Source organism: Pseudopipra pipra, chromosome 1 (assembly GCF_036250125.1).
Source record: "Pseudopipra pipra isolate bDixPip1 chromosome 1, bDixPip1.hap1, whole genome shotgun sequence".
Taxonomy (NCBI): Eukaryota; Metazoa; Chordata; class Aves; order Passeriformes; family Pipridae; genus Pseudopipra; species Pseudopipra pipra.
Genome location: NC_087549.1, coordinates 112,462,061 through 112,487,759, shown reverse-complemented (window position 1 = coordinate 112,487,759; position 25,699 = coordinate 112,462,061). Strand labels below are relative to the sequence as shown.

The 25,699-nt window shown below is 45.5% G+C and overlaps 1 protein-coding gene across 1 annotated transcript; it reads right to left on the bottom strand.

The window, feature by feature from the left end:
- Positions 1-576: 576 nt before the first annotated feature.
- Positions 577-20,669, bottom strand: MTURN (maturin, neural progenitor differentiation regulator homolog). The gene is made up of 3 exons (XM_064672156.1): positions 20,468-20,669; positions 14,556-14,678; positions 577-8,227 (listed from the first exon to the last, which is right to left on the bottom strand). Exons 1-3 carry the CDS (start codon positions 20,627-20,629, stop codon positions 8,117-8,119), a joined length of 396 nt encoding a protein of 131 aa, XP_064528226.1. The 5' UTR covers positions 20,630-20,669; the 3' UTR covers positions 577-8,116.
- Positions 20,670-25,699: the final 5,030 nt, after the last annotated feature.

Sequence of the window (25,699 nt, the reverse complement as noted above, 5' to 3'; positions counted from 1 at the left end):
AGTGTTAAGTTAAAGCACTTGCTCTTCCATGGGCTGGAAGATGTCAGCCCACAGAGGCTTGTGACAAAAGGTAACAACTGACAGCACTATTTCAACTAAATCAGGGTGAGAATATGTCTAAGCAGCAATTAAGAGTGAAGTGTTTAAAGAAAAGAGGCAAATTATTTGAACAGAATCACCAATTTTCATTTCAGCATCATTACATGTCTCTTAATTGGAACAGATGTCTCCCTAATCTGTGCAAAACAGAAAAGGACCTGAGAGGTCTGAAATACTGGCTCATACACAAATATTACCACCAATTCCCAGCTTCTGAATCCACCACCTCAGACTGTGCCAAACCACCTGATGGTTCTGGGTCCAGCAGGAATGGCTTTGCAGTGCCCGAAGCTCAAATGACATAATTTTCCCCTCCTTACACCTGCAAACACTGTGTTATACCACCACACACCAGCAGTGCCCAGGAAATTCAAGCCTGTTGCTCCCTTCACCACATGCATTGTAGCCATGTTTTAGCCCCCCAGATTCAAAAGTTAGCTGATTTTTCTCCCACAGAAAAGACTCCATCAGTCATCAGAGTTTGGTAAGCTCTTTAATGGCAAGCTCATGGTGTAATGACACTGCTGGATTTGATGCCTCAGTGGTGGGAGAGGAAGGAGGATCAGTAGGAAGGAGTATCAGAAAGAGGGCAGTGCTTCACTGAAGGCTTACACCTTTGAAAGCACTGAACAAAAGGGCAACTTTCAGTGACCCGCTTCCTAGCTTTGTAGTTCCAAAGACAGATCTTCCAGCCAGAAAAAATGGTGGAAACCACACCAAAGACATCTTTGGCATGGTGTGGCACAACATGATTTCTGCTTGACGTGTTGAAGGCTGACTGGTCCCTACATTAGTAAAGGAAAACTTGACAACAACAAAAAAATTGCACTCACTGAAATCCAGAGCTATTGTTTCCACCACCACTCCCCCCGCAGATGAAAGCTTCCTTTACATGCAGCATTACTGCAGATCTTTGCCTACATGAGCAATAGCATGTTGGTACAGAAAGGGAATTTCAAAGTTCAATGTATTTTACATGAAACCAGTGAGCTTTCCTGTAGTCAGCAAATAACTAGTTCAAAGAAGGGTTTTTTTCCTGCAGACAAATCAAGGCCCTTTTTGTTAATCTGTATTTTTCTTATGTCCAAGCTTGTACTGACAGTGCAGTGATATGTGGCTCTGTAGAACACACTTGCAATAATGCTGACGTGCCTTTAGGGATTTTCTTTCTTTAAAAAAAAATTATCAGAACTGAGAAAAAAGTAAAACATAGATCAGGTAAATAATAATCTGGCCCACTGAACAGGTGATTGTGGTTAAGTGAAGAGGTTTCCTTTGTACACCTGACACAGACATCAGATACCAACAATGCAACTAAGTCTCAGAAGTCTAATAAAAACAAAAGTGACAGGGTCTGCCCTCAGAGCCTTTCCTATCACAGGTAAGGACTACATTTAAAGAATCTGTTAATATCTGCCTTGGAAGTGATATCCCTGAGCCTTCAGCTCCCTGGTGACTCTACAAGAACCACCTCAAGCCCAGCCTGTTACAGGGTCTAGGAGCTGCTGTCCTGAGTCACTCCTGCCTGGCTCTCACACAAAGCCTTCCCAGCTGCAGCTGGCTGCAGAAACAGGCTGTTGGGGAGGAGGGGAGGTTCTGCCAGAATTAAACAGATCAAACAAAGCATTTGGCTCCGCTCAGCAATTTACAGAGAGGTCCATCTAGCCAGAGCCCCTTAAGAGATACTTCCCTATTTCCCATGTCCTGTGGCCAGATCAAACCAGCCAGCACTGAGAAAGATCTCCAACCAGACAAGTCTCATTTTCTGGGTGCCCAGCCTGGAAAGCCTCAATGGGTTATGATTTTCAGAGAGTAGATTATTTGGCTCGACATTGCTCCCTGTGAAGATACTGGGTTTGGCACCTAAAAGACTGCTGTCTTCTGCATAACCCCTGTCTGGCATGGACCACTCATGGGTCCTTGAGGGATAACACATCTCCCATGCCACCTCATCCCCCTGTGCAGAGAAGACAATGTGACTTGGTAACACACACTGTGCTGGACTGGAGCTTTCACTGATGCACCCGGCTGCAAGCTGTGGGAGGTAAGAGGTGTTTCTCTCCCCCTTCCTACACTTCCTCTCTTCTGTAAGTGAGAAATTCTGAAAAGAACAGAATGGTAAGGACAAACAGGAGGGAAGTATGGACACAGGCTAACGATGGACACAGAGTAAGGATGGATGAACTGGTAACCTCGCCTCCTGCCACAGCTAAACCTGACGTTGAGCAAAACAGCCATGGATGTCCGCCCTGGATCCCAGAGAAAGATCAGGAAACATGATGAAAGAGGCTGGGAATATGTCCTGAATGGCACCTTTCCAAAACAACGTCCACAACGTTATTGCAATCACTTTTACTGTCACAGCCTCATGTCCCACCTTGTAAAGGGGGAAAGGGCAGTGACCTACTAAGCTATCTTGTAGCTTAGCTGCCCCCAGGACCCATGTCACACAGCACACCTTATGTGGGACAAGGCAACAAGAGGCAGCAGCTGGTGTGCAGGTCACTGGTGCAGGAAAACTAACTCTGGCTATTCCCATAAAAAGTGGCATTCTTTACAAGTATGAGACTTTCAAAGGCACAGCACTATGCATGGAGCAAGTCCTTTTAAGAGATGTTACTGGGCACTAACAGAACACCCTGCACCCTGACTGCTGCTCCTACATACTCACACAGTATCATAATGTTGAGGAAGAGGAGAAGGCTTTTCAGTTTGCTTTTTCTCCATCCCTTCCCCCCTCACCTGAATGCTTTCATCAGGCAGGACACTAATGGAAAAATATGACTGAGCTCAAGGCCCCAAAGCTCTGAGGAGCTTTTTTATAAACTGCATGGGTTCAATAAGCAGACATTTGGCAGGATGGTTTGGACTGTCTCAGAAATCACAGCATCTCTCTGGAAGGGGCCTTGCTCACTCTTGCCCCTGCTACCCAAACCAGCTGTCACATTTCTGAAATCTGTGCTTCCCTCTGGCATCCCATGTATTTCTCATCCCCCAAGCGCACTCTGCTCACTGCATCCATGCCACTCATATTCAGAAGTGCCAGTTCTGCAAAAGGCTCTGTTCTGGTATATTTATATTCAGTTAGAGCATGAAATGCCTACAAGAAAAGGGTGAGGGAAAAGGGACACACTTCTATGTCCTTTCATTAGTGGTTTGCTTTGAGGATGGGCAATGATCATGTGCGCCTCTTTACACCCACAGATCTAAAGCACTGTATACACTGCTGGGTAAATAATACAGTCCCTTTTACAAAAGGATTAAGGTGGGACTTTTGAAGGAGTTACCCTGCTCCTTCTAAATTTTCTAGAGGCCTGCTTTGAACGCCCAGCCACCGAGACCCACTTGAAGCTCAAGGCGAGGCAATGGCTACGAATCCAAATCTTTTCACTCGTTTCCCAGGTTTGCAAGCATTTATGTTGGCAAACCTTTTGTCTCAGTCGCAAGCCTAGCCACTGGGTCATGCTACCCTTGATTAATTATTGAATGGCTACTAACTGCAATATGTGGTGGGAGGGAGGGAAAAATAAAATACAAATAAAATATAAAACCACTTCATAATACAACCAAACCAGTTTTGCATCTCTTGCATCGTTTGGCAAGCATGGAACAAGTAACACAGTAATACAGAAATGTATTTGGTCAAAGTAAGGAATCAATATTTTTCGATAAAATACATTCTATATTAATGCTCATTCACATTTATTACACATGTAAATTAAATTTTCTATGTATAAAATTCCAGTTTATTCTCAGTGCTGGTTGGTCATGCTTCAGTTCAGCAGCAGGGCTCAACACATTCCACTCCTAGCAAAGTGAGAGGGAACGAGAGCGCTCAGCTCTGTGCAGGACCAAGCCTCACGCATCCCCTGGTCCTGCAGGTCCCATCTGAACAAAATCTTGCTGGCATCAGTGGGAGTTTTGCAGGCCTGTGCACTGCAGAAGGGCCCCCAGCTGTCCAGCACTTGTAGTCTGGTGTGGAAGTCACCCAAATGGTATATGGCATTCCAAAAAAAAGTAAGTTAGTGAATACAGAAAATAATAATATATCTACATAATTTACAGCGTTGTTTGCTTGCAACCATATTAATGTTCAACCCCTCACTAACAATTCAATCAATACACAGGGAAAGGTAGCAGAGTGCAGTACATATTACAACCTCCTGTATGCAGTTGCAAGCACTGGATCCTACAGTCTTTCCTCATTTCCTGAATTGCCATGTATCCTGCTGCCAGCCAGAGCCCAGTTCTCCACCGAGCCTTGTGGAGTCAATCCTTCACAGCATTTAGGCTGGTCTGCACCTCCACTGTGGGCCCCTAACACTGTGCAAGGCGCATTTAGCAGGAGGTCTTCAGCTACTAGCCCGGTCCACCCCTGCACCCTCCCCTCTGCTGTGCTGGCACTCGTCTGTGCAGCCACACACTTAGCCAGATGGCAGGATTGATCCAGCTGGAAAACTACCTGTCTGTAAAAAGGCAGAGGGTTATATGCCAGTCAGACAGACCCCTCAGCCCAGCTCACGATGCAGCCATGCCACAGCTTCTGCAGGTGTGTGTGTGGACGCCTGCACCTCCCCCTGAGTCAAAAGGGTGCAAGTGGCCAGCAAACCTGGATGGCAGGACTATTCCTCCTGCTTGGGCTACTGTAAACTGCTTGCTTGCATTATGCTAGAGCAGAGGAAAGTCAGCCCCTACTTGTATGAGCCACGACCCAAGGACTGGATGCTATGAAGAGAAAGGTTTTCCTGAAGGAAGGCTTTGTTTGAGGTTATAATATCTGTCCTAGCTGGAGAGGAAAGAAAAATTTAGGGACTTAAAGCAGGGATGGAAACCACTGGTCTTACACTTTATTTTAGTAAGCAAAAAGCCTATTGCTGCTGTACAGTGTTATACAATGAACTGCCACAGTTCTCACGTCACTAGTCCATAGAAAATGTGCTGCGACTACCATGTTTACGCTGCATGCTGAAAGAATGTACAAAGTTGCATTAAGCTCTGGTTTTCTTCCACTTTTTTTTCTTTTTATATTCTTAAACTCTGACTTTTACAGTGTTGTAGACACTTCTGTGCAGACTCAGGTACCACACATCGTCCCAGTTACAGAAGGTCTTTGCCTCCAGCTGAAAAAATCATGTGCTATGCATCTCTGAAGCCACTATCATCAAACCACCAAGAAAACTTGCTCTCTTTAGTAACCTTGGAAAAAGAGTCTTTAAAAAGTCTATTGAAAAGGAGACATTGTTAATAATAGGGTTTTCAAAATGATGAGAGCTGTTTCTAGGAGTTGTCCAAGCATTTTCTCTTCACTCACTCTTTGTTTTTATAAAGCTAATTCTGTATAAAAGGGCTTTTGAAGCGTGTGACCTTTGTCTAATGGTTTTTAAAAAATTGGAAAAAAGGAGTGAATTTAGAAACATTTTTCTTCAGCTGTATTACAGAATTACCTTTGCTTCTTAAATTTTCAGTACAAAAGGCAAGTAAATAAAGAGACCCTGCATCTTCACAGTCTGGCACTCATCCAAGTCACTTTAATCTATGCAAAACAGGTATAAAACATGAGGGTCTTCCTCTCCTTTATACCAAGACCCTCACCAAACCCTTCTGGGGAGCAAGTTCCCTGATAAATAAAACTCACTAGATTTTATATCAGTCAAAGTAGTAGTATTTTAACTCCCCTTCAAAGAGGTGTAAATGACCACACTAGCTGAAAGGCCCAGGGAGAGGAAGAGGTCCAGCATAATTTTAAGAACCAAGTGCTGGTTTATATCCCTATGGCTTCAATGTTAGGTTGCACTCAAGTTGCACTTAAGGTGCACTCAAGAAGGACCCTGGAAACAACAGGCCAGTCAGTCTCACTTCGGTGCCCAATAAAATCTTGGAAAAGATTATTCTGAGAGGTACTGAAAAACACCTGGAGGACAACACACTCTTCAGCCACAGCCAGCTCAGCTTCATGAGGGGAAAGTCCTGCTTGTAGAACCTGATTTCCTTGTATGACAGGGTAACTCACCTACCTGATCTAGGAAAGCCAGCAGATGTCATCTTTTTGGACTTCAGCAAAGTTTTTGATACTCTCTCAGTATCCTTCTGGACAAAACGTCCAGGACCAAGCTGGATAACTGTGTTAAGTGAGCAACTGGCTCACAGGTTGGGCAGAGGAGTTATACTGAATGGGGTAACACTGGGCTGGCATCCAGTCACTAGAGGAGTTCCACAGGGCTCCGTTCTCAGCCCAGTTCTCTTCAGCATCTTCATTAACAACATGGATGCAGGACTCAAAGGAATACTAAGTAGGTTTGCCAAAACACTAAATTGGGAGGAGCAATTTAGTGACTCCCTCCAGGGCACAGAGGCCCTGCAGAGAGACCGCGACAAATTAGGGAGATGGGCAATCTCTCACCAACTTGATGAAGTTTAACAAGGGCAAGTGCTGGATTCTGCACCTAGGACAGGGCAATCCTGGTTGTGTGTATAGACTAGGGAAGGAGAGGCTGGAGAGCAGTACTATGGAAAGGTAGCTGGGGATCCTGGTCAATGACAAGCTGAATATGAGTCAGCAGTGCCCTGGCAGCCAGGAGGGCCAACCATGTCCTAGGGGGCATTAGGCAGGTCCAGGGAGGGGATTGTCTCACTCTGCTCTGCACTGGTGCGGCCTCACCTTGAATATTTTGTGCAGTTTTGGGTACCACAATATAAGAAAGCCATTAGGCTATTAGGGAGCATCCAAAGGAGGACCACGAGGATGGTGCAGGGTCTGGAGGCAAAGCCGTATGAGGGGCAGCTGAGGTCACTTGGTTTGTTCAGCCTGGAGGAGACTGAGGGGAAACCTCACTGTGGTCTTCAACATCCTCATGAGGGGAAGCAGAGGGGTGGGTACTGATCTCTTCACTCATGTGACCAGTGACAGGACTCAAGGAAATGGCAGGAAGCTGAGTTGGGGGAGCTTTAGGTTAGATATCTGGAAAAAGTTTTTCACTCAGAGGGTAGTTGAGCACTAGAACAGGCTCCCAATGGAAGTGGTTACAGCACCAAGCCTGCCTGAGCTCAAGAAGCATTTGGACAAAACTCTCAGGCACACGGTGTGATTGTTGGGGTCTTCTGTGCAGGGCCAGGAGTTGGACTTGATGATCCTTATGGGTCTCTTCAAACTCAGTATATTCTATGATTCTAATTCACGATGCCACGAGGTTTGAGTAATAATTTGGCAGTGTATCAAAACCAGCGAAGCTTAAAGTTGGTTGTCATGCAGAAGTGAGATAGGCAATGGCTATTTTTTACTTCATTTGTAAGAAAGCAGCACTTGCCTTTGGATCACACGGTGTTTTGAGTACCAGGGCTGGCAATAATGTGTGCTGCTGCTACACATTACTCCCAGTTATTAATTCAGCACTTGTAAACTCAGGTGTCAGTAAAACAACATTAATATGTCTGACACCCCCTGGATTTCCCACTTCCCATTATTTTTGTTAAGCCTTCACATGCACTTCTGCAGCACCAACCACTATTAAACTACCGTTTTTAAGGAGAAGTTTCTCCAAGTTTGGTACTTTTTCAAAAACTATAGCTGTTGAACTAAATAGAAGAGCGCAGGTTGTGTGGTGTTTGCTCTCTGCGCTGGTTTCCTTGGGAAGGTCACCGGTGAGGACTCGGCACTCTCACCACACGTTTCCTACATTCTCGGTACTCTACATTCACGTCAGCGAATGCTACTCTCGAGCACAAATCGAAGAGACAAGTCAGCAACAAAACTACTTCTAGACTGATAGCGGCAGAATGCTACCAAGACAACTCCATAGAAAACCCACTGAAGCAGGAGCAAAATTCAGGTCACTTCTTAGCAAAGCTCATCACAAATTATTATTATTATTTTTTTTTTTTTTAAAACCATTTTTTGCGAAACTTTTATCTTGGCAGCCAGATATCCCCTTGTGATGTGCTAATTCGAACAGGCTAACGTGGGACCACCTGACCCCACCTGGTACCAAAGGCTTCCGAATTATTTTAGCTTCTCAGAAAATCACTGCTGACTGACACCCATCTGTTGGTGATCAGCTTCTGGTTCCTCTTCTTCCACATCTGCGTTATATTCTTCAAATGCATCATCATCAACATCTGGAAGCCCAAGTAACTACAAAGAAGAGAAAATACTGTGTAACAGTGAATTACCCACTCATGCAGCTTTACTGCAAATCTTCACACAAATCCTACATGCCACTTCTTGAAAACCTTAAACCCTGGAATAACAGTATTGCATAATGATCTTGGCTCTCTTTCTCTCCCTCCTGGGATAGAGAAAGAGTTGAAAATGCATCCTCACACCAAATTAAGTGCTCAGAGACCGGAAGATAAATAAAACCAAAACAAAGCACTTGCAAAAAGCTTCACATTCTTCCCTGAGGTTGCATTATGAATTGTTGAGTGTTTAAGACTTGGCAGTGGTTTAACTTCAGAAAGAATCATGATAATACTGTAGCAGTAGTTATCTTGGTTTAAGATTGTTTTTTAGCAACACTATAAAAGCCAAAGAAGAAAGCATCCTCATGCAGAACTGGCTAGTATGGAGTAGGAAAGGACTCCCTAAAAACCTTAAGAAATCCAGCCTGTTAAATGCTTCTCTTGAACCCTTCACTCCAATACACCAGACCCTTGTACACTGGGTGAAGCCCTTGTAGTGAGAAATACTGTGTATTCCACTCAAAACTGTCTGAGCCCCTTTAAACTTCTGCAAATTAGATCTGGGCTTGTGAGGAACTGCAAACCCGTCTTCTTTGGACAATGTTTGGATGCCTCCACCTGATGGCTCCGATCACTGCAACGTGTCTTGTTCACTACAGGAAAAGGAGCAAACAGCCATGTTTGAACTTTTCTCCTCTCTTCCAAAAGGTTGCCAAGCCAACAGAAGTCAGGAAGAGAGATGAACCAAATAATACTCAAAATAACACATCTGTTGTGGAAATCTCATATTAGAATCCTACACTAACAGCTATTAATAGCCACAAAGCAAAATCATATGCCAGGCATTACTGGGAATACCATGTATTTAGCTTGCAAGGGCTGGAAGATCAGCGCAGATGCATGAAAGACTCTGTTTGGAGAATGATGCAGCTGTTAGCTCTTGAAAGAGGCAAAACCCATAAAAATTGGGAGGAGGGTGACACTCGCTAGGTGAGAGCACGAAAATGAGAAGGCTGAGACAAGGCAGATTTTCAGGGACCTAAACTAATTTAGTCTGTGATCAACATTCAAGATTATTCAGTGGACACAAATACAATGCACAGAATTAGTTTCTGAATGCAATGAAGCTCGTATTCCTCACTGTCACTGGGAGACAATCTTCAGCAGGGAAATGGAAGGAGAATTTTCTGACTAAATCCCCTCCTTTGTATTTTAAAAATACTTACAGTGAGACCCCAAACGGAAAATGTTCTTGTCTTCTAAGCAGAACAAAGTAAATTCCTACGCGTACATATCTTTCAAATCAAATGCTTAACTGAACGCGAAACTGCTTCGTTCATTTTCAGGATGCGGGGGTTTTGTTTTGTGTTGAAGCTAAAATTAAAATACTCAGTTTTCAAAAAGCAAAAGCAAGGGCTCTCTAGACTTTCTTATACACCAGTATTATTTTTTGCTAAACTGATCTGGTGGATTCAAATTAAATGTGAGTGTTGTACTCCTCTGTTTACATCACCTGGCAGAAAGCGTTTTGACCCTATTTTTTTTTCCCCAGCTCTGGGTATAATTTCTCCTTGATTTGCAAGGAAATGAGGCACATGAGTTTCCATTTTATGGGATACTGCAAGACTTCCTCATGCAAAGATGAGCATGGAAAACACAACATACACCACAAGAACCACAAAGACTTATACAGTCCCAAAGCATGGGAAACACATCCTGCTTTTCACACATCCCCTCTCTCTTCGCCCTTTGGAAACCCAGCTCTTCTTCCCCTGGAGCAGTGCAAATAAGAGTGATGCTGCAGATGTTGGTGGTTTTATGGAGGAAGGATGGGGATGGGATGAAGTGGGGTGAAGTGGAATGGGATAGGGTGGGGTGGGATGGGATGGGATGGGATAGGATAGGATAGGATAGGATAGGATGGGACGGGATAGGATGGGAGGCTCCTCCAAGGAAGATGCAGTTTTATTCTCTCACGGACACTTTATGACCTTCCAAGGCACCAAGGACCTTGACCATGCAGATCTCACTTTTAGAGGCTGAATCCTGTCGCCTCCCACAGGACTATGGTCCCTCACTGCTGTTAACCCCTTACTGCTCTCTGGACTGCAGTGGCAAATCAGCCCACACCTTGACATCAAGGAGGGATGATCAGGGTCCAAAGTGCAGGGAGCTCTACAAACACTTGGTCGAAATGGAAGGAGGGTGTACAAAAGATAAGGACAAAATAAGATGATGAAGATGGCCTGAGCTGACCCTAGACTAACTCTGACCTTGTCTTCTTTCAAACACACTAGTTTCTGCTTCTAATCCATATCTGCTTCACATATTACATTATCAGCTATGTGGCAGATTTGAAAGGATTTAATTGGAGAGCAAAAACAAGGAGAAAAGAGGTAAAAGAGGAAAGGGGTGTAGAAACAGAGAGCTGATCCATCAGTCAAAGAGCCAAGGGGAACAAAACTGCCAGGTGGAGACCCGTGGAGAGGAGGAAGACAGGAGCATGGTGAGAAGGGAGGGAGGAAAGCAGGGAGAGAAGATAACAACCAGTGGCAGCACTGCCTGAACTACATCTATTTATTCCTGCTGGCCAAACTACCCATCTGGAGATAAAGGAGAGGTCACCAGGATATGTATGAATTCAGTGAATATGGGATAAATGGCTTTTACACTGCAGATTCCCTAGTTCAGATGTAGGCTTTTTCAGACTGAAGAGGAGCATGGTGTGTGACACCCGGAATTTGCCGCTGAATTGTACAACTCATGCCTTGGTTCTCTGCAAACGTTGCCAGTTCGTGTGATGTCCCTCAGGCATTTCTTAAATTTGTCTTTCTTAACTCTTCCCAAGTGCCCTGATTTTATACAAATAATCTAGTAGTTATTAAGTCACAGAGGTAGAGTGACATTGCCTCCTACCAAAAGCTGATGCACAGGCAGACTGATAAATTAACCAAATACAAGACTGAGCTTTAGCAGTCCATGTGATGCTACACTAGAGACAACACAGTTCTGCTGAATCCTTGTGGAAAGGGCTTAGTCTCCAGGCAGATATGCTTACAAGCACTAGCATGGGCACCTCTGGCACCTGAGCGTGGCACCTCTGGCACCAGAGAGACAAGGGCATTGGAGGAGTGGGATGCTCTGAGGCAAGTAACAGTATTTGAGCCCAGTGCTGTTGATTGATACCATGTACCTGCATGGTGTCTGACACTTTTGAATGTTCCCTGAATAAGTGGATAATAAGGCAAATCAGAGTTTTGTGGAAACTGATCCAGGAAGACATTAATGGGCAAAGACAACATCCCCCCCAACTTCAGTAAAGAAAAAGCTTGACCTTGCCTACAGCAGGGTTTAGAGGTGTGGTTTAGCTGTTGCAGGTTAACCAACACTTTTTAAAAGCCTTGTCTAATGAAATATCTTGCTCTGGTACTGTAACATTAGGGAGAGATGCCTGAGAGCAGTGAGGGATGGTGAGCAGCCCCAGAACACCCTCATTGCCTTCTGTGCCCAGGGAAGAGTAGTGAGCAGAGGGAAATCTGTCTCTCATTGAGACAGATGCCAACTGCTGGGCATTCCTGTTCTTACTGTCTCTGAAACACAGGGCCCTGTGCAGCAGCAGCCAGTCCCTTCCTACCCCACAGCCTCAGGGTAAGCTTGTGAAGTCATAGCTGGTCTGTCACTGTGAATGTGCAGAGCAGAGCTGAGCTCAGTTACTGGACAAATATTGGTCCTGGACCCCTCAGTTATGGGAGGGCAAATGCTCATGCTGTGCATAAGGGCATGGAAAGATGCAGATGCACTGTCACTATTTTCTTCTAAGTATTTCCCTTCAAAGGACTCCAACAAAGAATTTCAGAACTGTCTAATAATCTTGTATGTCTGTTGAGAATACTGAAATGGAGAAGACTTTCAAAAGGTGCTTAGCAGGCACATGCCGAAAACCTAGTCCTCCCTCCTCCCAGACTGATAGCCAGGACCACCAGATACTTCAGAAGAGCCCAGTCTGACCTTCAGCAGTTTTTACCAAAACTGACATTTTTCAAACTGAAGTTTGCCAGACTGGTCTCTGACAGCAGATTTGCTTGGGACAGTGGAGAAGAAATGCCCTGCAAATGCACTGTTGCCTTAAAGCCGACAGCAAGGTGGTTTCATCAGCGAAAGGGGTCCAGCAGAAAAAGGACGTGGGACAGCATGAAGCAATGCCAAGGAAATAATTTCCCAGTACTGAAGAAAAGTGATTTTGTTCTGGAAAAGGCCTGAGGGCACAAAATAACTGTTTCCATACATCTATGGTAACACCACACAGTTTTAAAAATCTTTCCTACCATGTATGTGCTATTTTTAATAATTACAATAAGGGAAAAATGTCAATACATTCCTTATTAGACTTATCTACATAAAACCGTACCTCAAATCATAAACCCAGTTTTGTTATACAGATGGAAATCTCTCAGTACTAGGTCAAAGGAGAATCTGAGAAACTTACTCTTTGTGGTACATCCAAGAGAAAATGAAGAGGTACTTGATTACAGTCTGCAAGAGGTTTCTGGCAGTTGAGGACACCATTTTTGAGCAAACAAAAGCAAAATGAAATTCAACAGCTAGGAAGCAAAACTAGAAGAACGTAGATTGCAAACAAAAGAGACTTTCAGAGCACCATAACTAATAATGAGAAGAGAAAGTGCCCAGCAGTGTTGTATCCTTTAATTCACCCGAAGACTTTACATCAAGAGTGGGTGTCTTTGGAAAAGACACATTCCAGTTCAACCATGATTTATGTGCTTGGTTGTCAGAATCATGGGGTGAAATGTGATGTATTAATGAAGGGCCCAGGCTACATGAGCATAATAGTTCCTCCTGCTTTGAACCTTTTTATTTTGAAGAGCAGCTCAACTTGGTTTGACTGAATTTCTCAGTAACTTAACCTATGCAGAAATAAATGTGGTTTAAATGAAATAAGTAATCTGTACCAATTGAATTAAGTCCTTCTGAAGTCCTCTTTAGTTAAACCAGTGGAAGTTTCTCATCAGAGACCCAGCTTCTCTGAGCAGGAGAAAACAACTATGAAGATCCAAGAGCCAAATACTGTTCTGGGAAACATATTTATATTTTTTTGTATGTTTTCACAATTACAAGCAGCTGTAGTGACAGATTAGATTTCCAGTCCTTTCTAAGAAAAGTATGCATCTGTTCTATTTATTTCCAGCCTCTCAAAGGATTCTTTAAAATTATGCTCTTTTATGTCACCCAGCTGTGGCGGTCTGCAGCAAATCATTGCAAGGGTGTAACACAGGGAGGGCCAGTGCTTTCATATCGGTGCTCCAGGCCCTCCCTTTTGCACTAAATACTTGGGATACATTTTCAGTCTTCTCAGTTAGTCATCCAGAAAAAGACAGGAGGAGAAAAGGTCTACATTTTCAGTTGAGTATAAAGATGTCCATCAGTCAACTTTCTCAAGGACATCATGGGAGAATGGCTCTGGCAATGAACCTCTGCTCTGCACCAAGTCATTAGCCAGCCCCAAGCATTCAAAAGGAGAGGCTGGGCAAAGGGAGGATTTGGCAAAAATGAAGGACAACAGCCAGCCTAAGACACCTCACCCTAATGAAATCCAGGCTTTGACCCAAATCTTAGTGTTAAACAAGGACAGAGAAAGCTGAGCAGCAGCAAAACAGAAACACACATGCCCCCTCTCCACAAAACCCAGCTTCTGTTCCAACTTCTTCTCAAGCAGTGACCAAACTGGCGTCTGCAAATACCAAGTGGCAACCATCCTAAGAGCAAAATCTGGATCACTTGGGAGGAAAAAAAAGCCAACCACAAAATAAAACAAATCGCTCTGAGGAGAAACCGTACTTCCAGCTTCCCAGAGGTCTACTCTTGCTACTCATATCCTTGCAAAACTCCCCAATTCCAGTGCCAGGAAACAACTCTGCCACAAAGTCCCGCAGCGCTGACTCGTGTCCCGTTCCTCGGAGTCAGCGCTGCATCAGCAGGATGCAAGTCCCTGCCCGCTGCCACCGGCTGACGCACCAGTTGGCCTCCCACCCCGGATGGGAATCTCATCCTCTCAAACACAGAGATGGAAATAAAAAGGCAGCGAACTTCCAAGAAACAATTTCCAACAGCCTAACGGTAGTTTATGCATAACACTCATGTGCCCAGGCAGCTGACTGGAGGTATAAGTTCCTGGAGAAGAAAAAAACACCTTGCTCTATCCAGTGCTGTTCTATTAAGTCACAGGCAACAGTCAACGTTTAGAAGCAAAAAAAAGCACTTACAGGTCTGAAGGATTTGAAGACTTTTTCCAATATTTCATGGAGTGTCTTTTTCCCACAGGAGGAGATGTAATCCTGTGCGAGCTGCAGAAAAGGTAAGCAGTCTTCACTTTCGCTCCACACGTGCTGCAAGCCAACAGCAACACAAGAAAGTAAAGGCATTAACAGGAATTCACGCCAACCTTTCCATGTGATTTTATAAGGTCACATGTTGTAAACATCTGCCAAAGTACACCGAGCCTCCCGCAGTTCAAGACCCGCCCTGGGGACAGGCGCTGCAGGCTGTTTCAGAAGCCACACTTCTGAGAAGGAACCTGCATTTTATTAACATGATGCATCAGAAAGCAGGGAAATAGATCCAGAAGTGAAAATGCCTCATGACTGCACCAGTAATGAAGGGTATGCACACTTTGTGCATGTACATTTTACCCACAAAGGTGTTTTCATTTGACATCAGCCCTGCTCAGACCTGGAAGTCACGTTGGGTTTTCTCCTCTTCTGCATCACCCACTGCAATGAAGCCCTCAGGGAGACAAAGCATCTCTTTCTGTTCCTGGTGTTAGTGCAAATATGATGTGACCCTGGAGGTGGAACTTGATGTGTAATTCTCTTGACGATGCAGAAGAAAAGATGTAAAATACACCCGCAGTCTAGACACAGAGCCAAGGAGAAATGTTTGGGCACTCACAACATCCTGACAATTCAAGCCTCCCTGCCTGTTTTGAGGTTTACTCCTCTTACAACCTGATCATCTCTTCACAGGTAGGCACACTTAAACCCATTTCAGATCTTCCTCTCATCTTGCTCCTGCTTCGGAGATGCTGCTCCCCCAGCCTGACTCTGCGAAACCTCTCCCAAAACTGATGTTTATTCTGCTGCTAGGAGGTTTTTCGTTTGAAACAGAGCTGGCAAGTGATGGCGGGAGTGCTCAGACAAGAAGGGCAGCACACAGCACAAGCTAATGTATAACCTTAAAGACTTTCTTTTGGAAGATTTTTTGTATGGAACTGTCTTAGGCAGTCAGCTACACAGAGAAGCACGATACTGCCAAATTGGTTTGAGACTCTGGTACCTCTCTTTTTGCACAGCAGCTCTTTTCCCCAAAGTGCCGTGGAGCTTTTTACTCTGCTATAAACAGCAGGTTACACTTAAACAAGGAAAAAGGAGGGTCTCTCTGAAGCTTAACTAACATTCAGGGAAAGACTCAAAATGACAGATGTTTCAATTCCTAACATAAGGCTTGCATGTCACCTTCCCCTTCAGTGGTGAGTACCCGCCAGGGATGCAGTTTTACACTTAAAGAAAGAAAACAGTACTTAACATCATCTAAGCTGCACCTTTAAGATAAAAACTAGCTGCTTTGCTATGAACCTCACTTGACCTACATTTTCTTTGCTGCTTGTTGCGTTTTACAAGCATAAACATAGTGAAATGTTTTGTTATGAAAACAACTCTGCATTACTGAGTAGGTTCTGCTCTTCCATATAACCAGAGTCATCTCTTAACCATTCTGGCAATAAAAATAAGTTCTTTGCAGTCTTGCCAACTCTCAAATGCACATACCACAAGTCTCATGATACTTCATGCCATCTTAGAGTCATGGGCCTTGCAAACCTATAAATATACAAGTAAATCTCAGCTTCTGTTTACAAAAAAAAAAGGCAGAAAAAAAGCCTGCACTTTGTGATTTCTACAGTCTAAAAAGGCAGAAGGTACATGAAGTGAACTCAAATGAGCCCTCTATAAAATAACTAATGAACACTTTCAAATTAGAACATTTTAAGAACAGTCTCAAGATTTTGGAGCTCTGGCTCCTTACTTCAGGTTAGCAATAACTCTTTAGTTATTCCCAATCTTTTCATCGAAGTTCAGAGCTGGATATTGCAGCTTGGCAATTCCTGGCTCGTACTAAACCTGTTGTAATTGTTTATATGTATAAAACGATTATGACCGCTGAGATCCTCATTCTTGTTTAAATTGTGGCTTCTTTTGATTACCAGAGCTATACACAGGAGCTTCTACATAAATAAAAATCAAGTCCCGCCCTTTAATGAATAATAGGTACTTCGTTCCCCAGGGAAAGGTAACTCCATGTTGTCCTACCATGTTTTTACAATCTCTTTTCAAGCTGTACCATGTTTTAGACTCCAGTGTGAATTTGTCAGCAGTATTGCAGAATAAGATGATCTAGCATAAGGGGCAAACCTAAGGGAGTAACTCGATCACTGAGTTTTTGAGGAGACTTTTTTGCATAGCATCATGAGGCAATAAGCAAGTAAGGCTTCCAACAATCTCTCCATGTGCAGAAGATTTCAAATGTTGACTGTAGCAACAAATGCACTATGAAGGTCTCACATGCCATTAGTGCACGCATCTCCTTCGGAAATGGCTTGATTTTATCTTTGCCCCCAAAAAACCTCAACCATAATAAATACCAGGGTTATAATGGCTATAGGTTATAATGCCTACAGCTCTCTGTGGAGGCTCAGTGCTGCACCAAGGCAGTGCAGGAACTGTCTCAGCACTGACTCATGCGTCTCCAGAGGAACCTTCAAAAGGAATTTTGGTACCTCAAAATAAAAACAAATGTAATTTGAGGATTCAGCTCCTGCTTAAAAAGTTGAAGCAGTAGTTAAGGCTACACATAAGGAGATGCTTTTCCTGGAAAACCTGATGCCTAAGGATCTCTTTGCAGTGGGAGAAGCAGTCTGCTGTCAAGCTGGTGGACCACAGTGCCCAGCTGTGGCTGTTTAATTAAAAAAATATTAACCTCATCATCTGAGTATGTGTTTTCCAAGCTTGCCCAGTTTTGCTCACAGTTGCTTTGTGTCACTACAAAAGCACACAGACACCAATTTCCACCTCAGCTGACCTAGGATCATGGTCGAATTATTTAGCTCAGCATCTACACACTGCAGATAGCTGAGACAATTCATAGGGCTGCATCTGGAAGGGTTTGCTTTCCCTCACACTTTTAGATCACTCAGTGTTGCTGGACAACAAAGTCACTTGCTAGACCACCTTTTTCTAACCAGCCGACTCGTTGAGCATGGCAGCAGAACTTTTTTCTGTTAGAGGATAATTCCATTTGCAGAAAATATTCAGACTCACTGGCTCTGTTCTAAAATATTTTACAGGAAATCTTGAATCAAAATGGCCTCATATTTTTATTTATTTTATCAGTTACTTTGAATACCAGTATATAAATAACATGGTGACAAAACAAATGACAGACGACAAGGAATAGCATCAAAACCCTCACCCTCCTTGATTATGGCTACACAAGGCAAATTAATTTCTTGAGAACACCACAAGCCTCGGGAGATAAATTATACATAGTTCAGCTATCTAAAATGCTGATTCAGAGAGTTTTAGTGTCCAAGTGGTACTGAAAATGTCAATAAGCGTCTACATGGGTTTCCTGCATCTCTACCATGTTAAAGACCTAGCTCAAATATAGCTTTTCAGGAAATTAAAAATATTTGATTGTTGTGATCTGGCATCTCTGATTTTATACAAAATTCAGAATTATTCTCCCCCAGATTGGATCTTGACAACCTTTCCATGTTTTTCTCCTCCTCCCTTATAAGTACATCAGGCTCATCATTTCCTCCTTACAAGTGGGTTATCACGGACTTCTCTGGCACCTCCTACATAGCTTTTTAAGTTGCATTATTATGAAATGAAGACATAAAAAAAGAGTACAAGAATACCAGGCACCAGATACTTATTAAATGTAAGGCTCCTTTATAGGAGTCACAGGGTGCAAAAAGGCTGTAAAGTGTGTCACTGTTTATATTTACTCACTTTCACACTCTATTGTGCCAAAAGAGCCATGCAACAAGGCTTAAAGTGCAAATTACAATCAGTCCCTTGGCTTTTATTAACTCTTCTTAAAATAAACTTTAGCCTGTAATCGCATGTAGAAAGCAAAGTTATCTTCTGGAAAATAAGGAAAAAAAAAAGACTGCAAAAAAACCCAAGATAGCCAAGCTGATACTAGAAATTAAGCCCTACTAGGAGCAGAAAACAGGATTCTGGAGAATCTGCTCATTAGTGGGTCTAATCACATTAAAGAGACACCATCAACAGGAAAAAAATTAAGAATGACACCTATTTGCCTGTTTTAAAAGTATTATCATTACAAAAAGTGCCTCAAGTACTAATGTTGAAAGAGATAGAAGAAAACACTGCTTCTAGTTTTCCACTGTTTATGTTCCACATAAGAATTGGTCCTTCCGTTCAGGTTTACTACTGGTGGCTCTGGGCAGGGAGTATTTCCCACAGGTACCCTGGAATGAAAATATTTGTCAAAAGAGGGGGAAATGTGACTGAAAACTCAACAAAAAAAAAAAGGTCAGTGTTGGAAGCATGGGAATTGAGTCCGAAACTGCTTAAGATTTTTTTTTAAAGTTGACTAGACTTTGATTTGAAAGAGTTCACTCAATTACTGAGCAGTGTATAAAGAAACAAAACATGTCTAAGAAAAATAATGGGCTTTCTTTGCAATTTCCAATAGCATTAGTGTCCAATCATAGTTTTAGCCTAGTGCTGCACTGGATTTATCCCTGCTTAAGAGTCCATCAGGCATGGCCCTTTCTGGGCACAGGCATCTCTAGAGAGGAATGAGCACTGGGGTTTGACAGGCTCATAGGTGCTGGGAAGATGGATGTGCAGGGCTAGTCCCACAGAGGACTGAGAGACTCCACACCCTGAGATGCTCCACTGCTACAGCTGGAGATCTCATGTATCATCCCTGGACAGATGCATAACTAAACTCCAGATAACTTCTTTCATAATTCAGCACGACCATCTGCCCAACACAATAAATAAAAATCCCGCTTGCTGGGATCTGTGGTCCAGGAGAAGTCACTTCACTGCTCTTTGTTTCCATGGACCCATCTGTCAAATGAGCTAACTCTGCACTTACCTGTTCAAAAGGGAATTAGCGAATATTTGTCAAGCAGGTGGAGGGAGAAGACTTGCTCCGGGAAGGGAAAGACCTACAACATTCCTACAATAATGATCTGTGCTAGGAGCTATTTTGTTAAAAAAAAAAGGAAAAGAGCAAAATAAAACCCTTTCACTGAAGTTAACTCGCACTTGGCAGGTTACAAACCTCGTGTCGAGGTGCCGCTTTTCGGTGACTCTTCCTGCACTTCTGCTCACCACCGGGAGGGTCTGGACAAGGGGAAAAGCACCCCCCGACACCCTTCCCAAAGCCCAGTGCTGTGGTGCCGGTGCCTTTTCTGCACGAACTTGCCGCTGAAATCGGCGACGGGCGGGCGAGGAAGGGGCGCGGCGGCCGCGGCGGCACCTGCCCGGATTCCCCGGCCCCGGCGGGCCCGGGGGAGCGGCGGGGGGGGCGCGGCCCTCCTGTCATCCTGACTCCATTTTATCCCTGCCCATTCTCCATTTGCCGTGACAGTCCTGCCAGTCCGCCCGTCCCTGCGCCGTGCCCCAGCCCGGCATCCCGGGAGGATGGAGGCGCCGCGGGGGGAGCAGCAGCTGCAACCCCGCAGGGCGCGGGAGGCGGGGGGGGCTCGCACCCCTCCTCCGCGCCCGCCCCGGGGCCCGCAGCCTCCCCGGGCCGGGGCGATGGGGATGAGGGGTGCGAGGGGGGTGCCCCTGCCCGCGGGGCCGCCCCCCACCGCCAGCAGACTCCATTTTGCAGACTGTGGGAGGATCCCCCCGGCCCCGGGCCCCGCCGCTCTCCATCACCGCATCCCTCCCTCCTGGGCACGGCCCCGTCCTCCGCCCCCTCGGCGCTCCCCCTCGGGTGCTCCCCCCAAGCACCGGCGACCCGCACGGACGGGGCGTCCCAAAGAGACGCAAGGGCTTCCCCACCCGCTCCCGCACCCACGCGGGGCACCCGCGCACGCCCGTGACCCCCGATCCCCTCCCGGGGCACTCACGAAATTGTCCCCGCAGGCGGCCTCCGGGCACAGCACGTAGAAGGAGACGCCGGGCTCGGCGTAGAAGTCCATGCGCCGCTCCGTTTCCTCGGCGGCGATGAGCTGGAAGGGCGTGCGGGCGCACCACCGCTCCGCCGCCTCCGCCAGCGCCTCGAAAGCCATCGCCGACCCCGCCGCCGCCGCCGCCGCCTCCCGCCCGCGTCCCCCGCACCGCCCGCGCCCCCCGCGCCTCGCACCGCCCCGCGCCCGCCCCCCGCACCGCCCCGCCCGCCCCCCGCACCGCACCGCGCGCCCCGCGCCCCGCTCCAGGCACCGGCCCCGCTGGAATTCGCTGCAGACAATTGACTCGACGCCTTCTGGCAACTTGGGGGCGGGGGGGCGGGGGCGGGAAGGAAGAAAAAATCAACAAAAAAAAGCCTTCAAGCCCACTGAGGAAGGCGCTGTCGGCGAGATGATGCCTCGTCTTCCCTCTTCCCTTCCATCTTCCCAGAACTGGGCCGGCATCTCGGCAGAACCCACTGTGCTAAACTCACTGGTGGGTACCCCCTTGCACTGGATTCGTGGGAGCCACCCACATGTGAGCTGTTGGGCTGTCCAAATGTGGACAGATTCCACCCCGTGACACTGGAAAGCTTTATGGAGGTTGCTCCCAGCCCCCCATCCTGTCACTGGGGACTGGTGGGTTTGCAGTGAGGTTCACGTTACTCTTCCAAGCTTATCCCAAATGATTATGTATATATCCAGCAAGGCATAGGAGGAAAGTGCTGGTCTGCATTTGTAAAGGGCCTTAGATTTGCATCAGTGTCCACTGTGCCACAAAGGAAAACAAATCCCCACAGGCCTGGATGGATTTTCAGCTGGAAGCCTGGGAATTCATAGAGGGGAATAGGAAGCACAGAGCCCATACGTGGCAGTGGGCAGAAAAGTTTGCAAGGACAAAAACAACACTGGCCTCTGACACAGCCAGTTGCTTGTCTCCTGAGTGGTGCTTAACTGCATTTCCACAGCAGGTACCAAATGCCCAGCTAATATGGTCTGTGTCACACATCATACACTCCCATCGTACGTATTAGTCGGTACATAAATCATTCGACCACTCCAAAGGAATCAGTGAGGTCAGTGATCTTAGAGGTCTTTTCCAACCTGTATAACCCTGAGATCAGCTCAGTTGGTTAGAGTATGGTGGTAATAATGTTTCTATGATTCCAAGTTGCAGAGGTAATGAGGCCAAGCACAGCAGTGCTGGCAAGGCTGTGGCAAGGATGCAGCCCCACTGCCTCTGGCTGGCCCAGGGCATGCTCTGAGCACCCATGCTGCTGTGCTCAGCCCTGTGGTCATTGTCTCCCGCCTCTGGCTTGTCCCAGGTGTGTCCATGGATACAGCAGAACTTGGTACTAATGACACCACAGAGAAAAACCTCCTCTGGCATTGCAGCCTAAGGTATAAGGAAATGCCAACAACATGAGTGCTTGTGCAACTGTAACTCAGACCCTTTCTGCATGTGGGTTGTGAATGACTGCTGGTTTTCCCACAAAAGGATATTTTCATCTATTCTTCACAGACAACCTGGATAATGCCCTCATTCCTGGGTTGCTATTAGAGTGGCAAGTGCTGAGCACCCTTCATTACACTTGGAGCTGTGCTCTGAATGTGCAAAGCATTGTAAAAATTGCTAATGTTCCAAAGCTCCTGGTCTAAGTGCCTCAAATCCCAGAATCCAGGTGTGCTTTTGTAGGTAATTACCCTGGTCCTGCTGCATGTCTCTTCACCAGGGGAAAATGAGGCAACATCAGTCTCCTACCTACCACACAGGTCTGGGGAGGTGAGTGTAGTAATACCTGCAAAGCCTTGCTGTGTAGGGCACTTAAAGACTTATGGCTTTGCAGGAAGCCTGGGGCTGGAGCAGTGTGTCCTGAACAGCTGGAAAGGAAATCTTAAACCTCTTGCCATTTCCTGAAGGAGGCAGGGGTCCTGCAGAAACCCAAACGTGATTGCAGGTTGTTGGGCCTCCAGGGGTTGGCAAGGCTGTGAGTCCTGTGCAGGACTTTTCAACTTCAACACTCTTTCATTGTTGGGTATTTGGTGTTTTCTTTTCCAAGTGTATTTAAGTAATTAGCATGAAAATTGGACATGAAAAAATATGGCCTTTTCTCCTAAAATGTGACAGTGACTGCTTTCCAGCAACCAGTGGGCAGGATGCTACCACCAGGACAGACATGTCCCACGCCACTGTGCTCAGCCACCAAGGTCAACCTCAATCCCACTGTCTCTTTGTGCTTCCCCAAGGTGGGCAGCCAGGCAGCCATATCCTCCTGCCTGACAGCGCCCTGGCGCATAACAGCAAGGGGAGGTCAGGGCTGCATTGCAAACAGACACAATTTCAAATAAACGAGATCTCAGTGTTAACACCTGTGATTTATATGCATTTTCAAAGCCCCACGTGAACGTGTTTTTAGTCCTTAAAATGTCTCTTTGAAGTATGTGCTGTTCACTATCTCCTTTCTGTGAAGTAGGGAAGCTGACAGGCTTCGAATGAGATTTAAAATATCTTATTGCAGCATGTGCTGCAAAATCCTTTGTCACGTCTGACAGCACAGCCATTCAAATTAGAAAGATGTGATTATTTGTTTATTTACATGTGATGAGTCTCTTTGCCCCAACACCTGTACGCCAAGAGCAAATTATAAAAACAACCTGGTAAAGGCTGATGATTTTGGCAATGCTAGAAAACAGCCCGCAGAAGTGCTGCTTGCAGAGCAAGCCAGGCTCAGTGGCCCTGGCCATCGTGCTGATGTCAGAGGCTGAGGGATGGCAACATGGACCTGAGGCAGATGCAATGTTCATGACACCCTTATGCCTCTCTGCAAGTCAAAATCAGAAGCACCTGCTGCTCGTTTGAGGAGATGAGTAGATGGCCAACAATGCTGTACAATGCCTCAGCTTTTCTGAAATACTGTATACCGAAACCACACACATAGTTTTTCTTCCTACTTATTCCAAATACCCATAACCATTCATGCCCCAAAGCATGGCCATATAAGGGGAGCAACTGTCTTCTTGGGAGAGGAGAGGGGAGGTCAAGAAGCTGTCTGCTGTGGCAAGGATGGCTTGCAGATGGAAAACTGCACCGGAGGGAAGGTAGTTTCTCCTGTCCTGCAGGGATGCATTTCCATTTCCATCTTCTTCTGGGACACAGCAGCTCTGGTTCTTTCCATTGACCTGATCCAGGCCATAGCGGGGGCAGGGAAATGTTGCTAGATCATTTCAGAGGGATGCCACTAGCCAGTAACTATCATCTACTGGAAAACACATTTCAATTTGAAGAACATATGGAGAGTATTAGGAAGAGAAAGCACGTGCCATGCCACAGCCATACTAGTTGGAACAAAAATATAAATATCCACACTTTACAGGTGACTTCTGGTTTTATGCAGGTTCTCCACATTCACAGAAATTAAATAGTCAGGTGAAAAGGGAATGACAGCATGAGGACTGAGAGGATAAACCAATTTTCTGCCATTTGCATGGATTGGAGGAGGTGTGGAGGGGAAGGTTTTTAAAGTACCTGGCTCCCAGGAGTTATCTTTACAAAAGATCTTGCCTCTGCAATGCCTGGTGATGAGCATGGTCTTGAAGGCTGAAAACTCGACAGCCCTGTGCTCAAGTGAGGAAAGGGAGAGTACCTTGCTAGGTGTTCACTATTCCCCTACTCCTCCAGGACACAGCGACACTAAAGGACATGGGGAAAAAGCATGCAGGGGAGGGGGGAGCGAGAAACTGCAGAGGGTGGTGGAGCAGAAGGGTTTTTGAAATGTGTCAGACAAAGGCAACTTGCCCATGGCTGTGGTGCCTCTCTGAAACACTGAACCACTGTTCTACTCTACAGCAGGTTAGAAATCTGAAAAATCCTACCCATGGACTGGCCACCTTCAAGATTTTTTTTTTTTCCCTTGTGAAGAGCCCTCATTGGTCTGCTTTTGGTGAACTGCCAAGCAATTCACACTAATTCGCCTGACCAGCTGTAAGAACCCGATTGCCCTCTTGCAGCCCTCATTATGCACCCTTCCTGCTGATCTAAATACAGAAAGGTCAGGAGGGTGAGCTCCAGTAAATTATTAGAGATACACCCTTAACTGCTGTTCTGTGTCAGCTTATTCTCTTGCATCTCTGTGCTGCCTCCACAGTTTGGTTTCCTACAGAAACCTTGCTCCAGAAGACAAAAGCATCAAGAAATCCTAGGAGGAATTAAATAGGTGAGGGAGATTGATCCCCTCATGGCCAATCCCTCATAAACCTTCTTTACACCGTGGACCTTTAAAAAGAAAATATTACTTATTGTTATCAATACTGGTTCATTCACAACACGCTTTTCACCTGCCCAGAGCCTTGACATTTGCGCTTGCTTGAGAGAGGTGCTGAAACAGTTGTGCTTGCAAAAGCCAGGTCTATGCAGGGCTTCCAATGGTGCTTGCACCCTCACAGCTCTACATGCATTTCCACCGAGCCTGTAAGAGCATTAAATGTGTCCTGCTGCAGCAAAGCAGCAGTGGGTTCTTCCAAGGAGTCAAGCTGAGTGACTGTTGACCAACAGATCCATTTATAACTGCCAAGTATCTACCCTGAGGCTACTAAAAAGTAAAAAATTCCTGGCTGCTATATTTCCAACCTGCCCATCAGCTGCTGCATCTTCCCTGAGCACACAGCCACGTCGTCCCCTGAGGCTGGAGTCCAGGAGTCAGCACACTGGTATCTTGCAAATTGTTCCCCACCTGACTTCCCTGCTCCTGAGGATACTCAGCTTTCCAGAGCTTCTAGACAGTCTGTGTTTTTCTTGTCTTTAATGAGGAACACAGCTGTGGCTGTTTGCTTTGCTTTGGGTTGCCTTTCTTTTTTTTTTTTCCTCTCATTTCTATGGTAAATGGAGTTGAGAAAGGAGCAAGAAAACTGTGAAGAATGATCCAAGCCAAGAAGATGTAGAGGGAAAGTGAATTAGAAATGCACAGTTTCTCAATTAAATGAAATTGTTAGTTAAAAATCTATATAGAATGAAGATCCTACTGCTCCCACAAATCCTCCTTTTGAAGTCAGTGGTTCAATATCCTATTGCTTTGGCAGCAAGAAATTAAACACGTAAATAGTGATGAAGATCTGGGCTGTGAAAATCCACTTGCTAATTAGAAGCTTTCCCTGGTGGCATTACCTGGTCCAAAATATGAACTTAAATTTTAAGAA

What these genes read in the sequence shown, in the direction of transcription:
- MTURN (XM_064672156.1), bottom strand. Translation starts at nt 20,629, where the DNA reads ATGGCTTTCGAGGCGCTGGCGGAGGCGGCGGAGCGGTGGTGCGCCCGC. An exon ending in CCGCCTGCGGGGACAATTTC is followed by an intron (nt 14,679 to 20,467) that starts GTGAGTGCCCCG and finishes GTTGGCTTGCAG; the next exon opens with CACGTGTGGAGCGAAAGTGA. An exon ending in TCTTCAAATCCTTCAGACCT is followed by an intron (nt 8,228 to 14,555) that starts GTAAGTGCTTTT and finishes TCTTCTTTGTAG; the next exon opens with TTACTTGGGCTTCCAGATGT.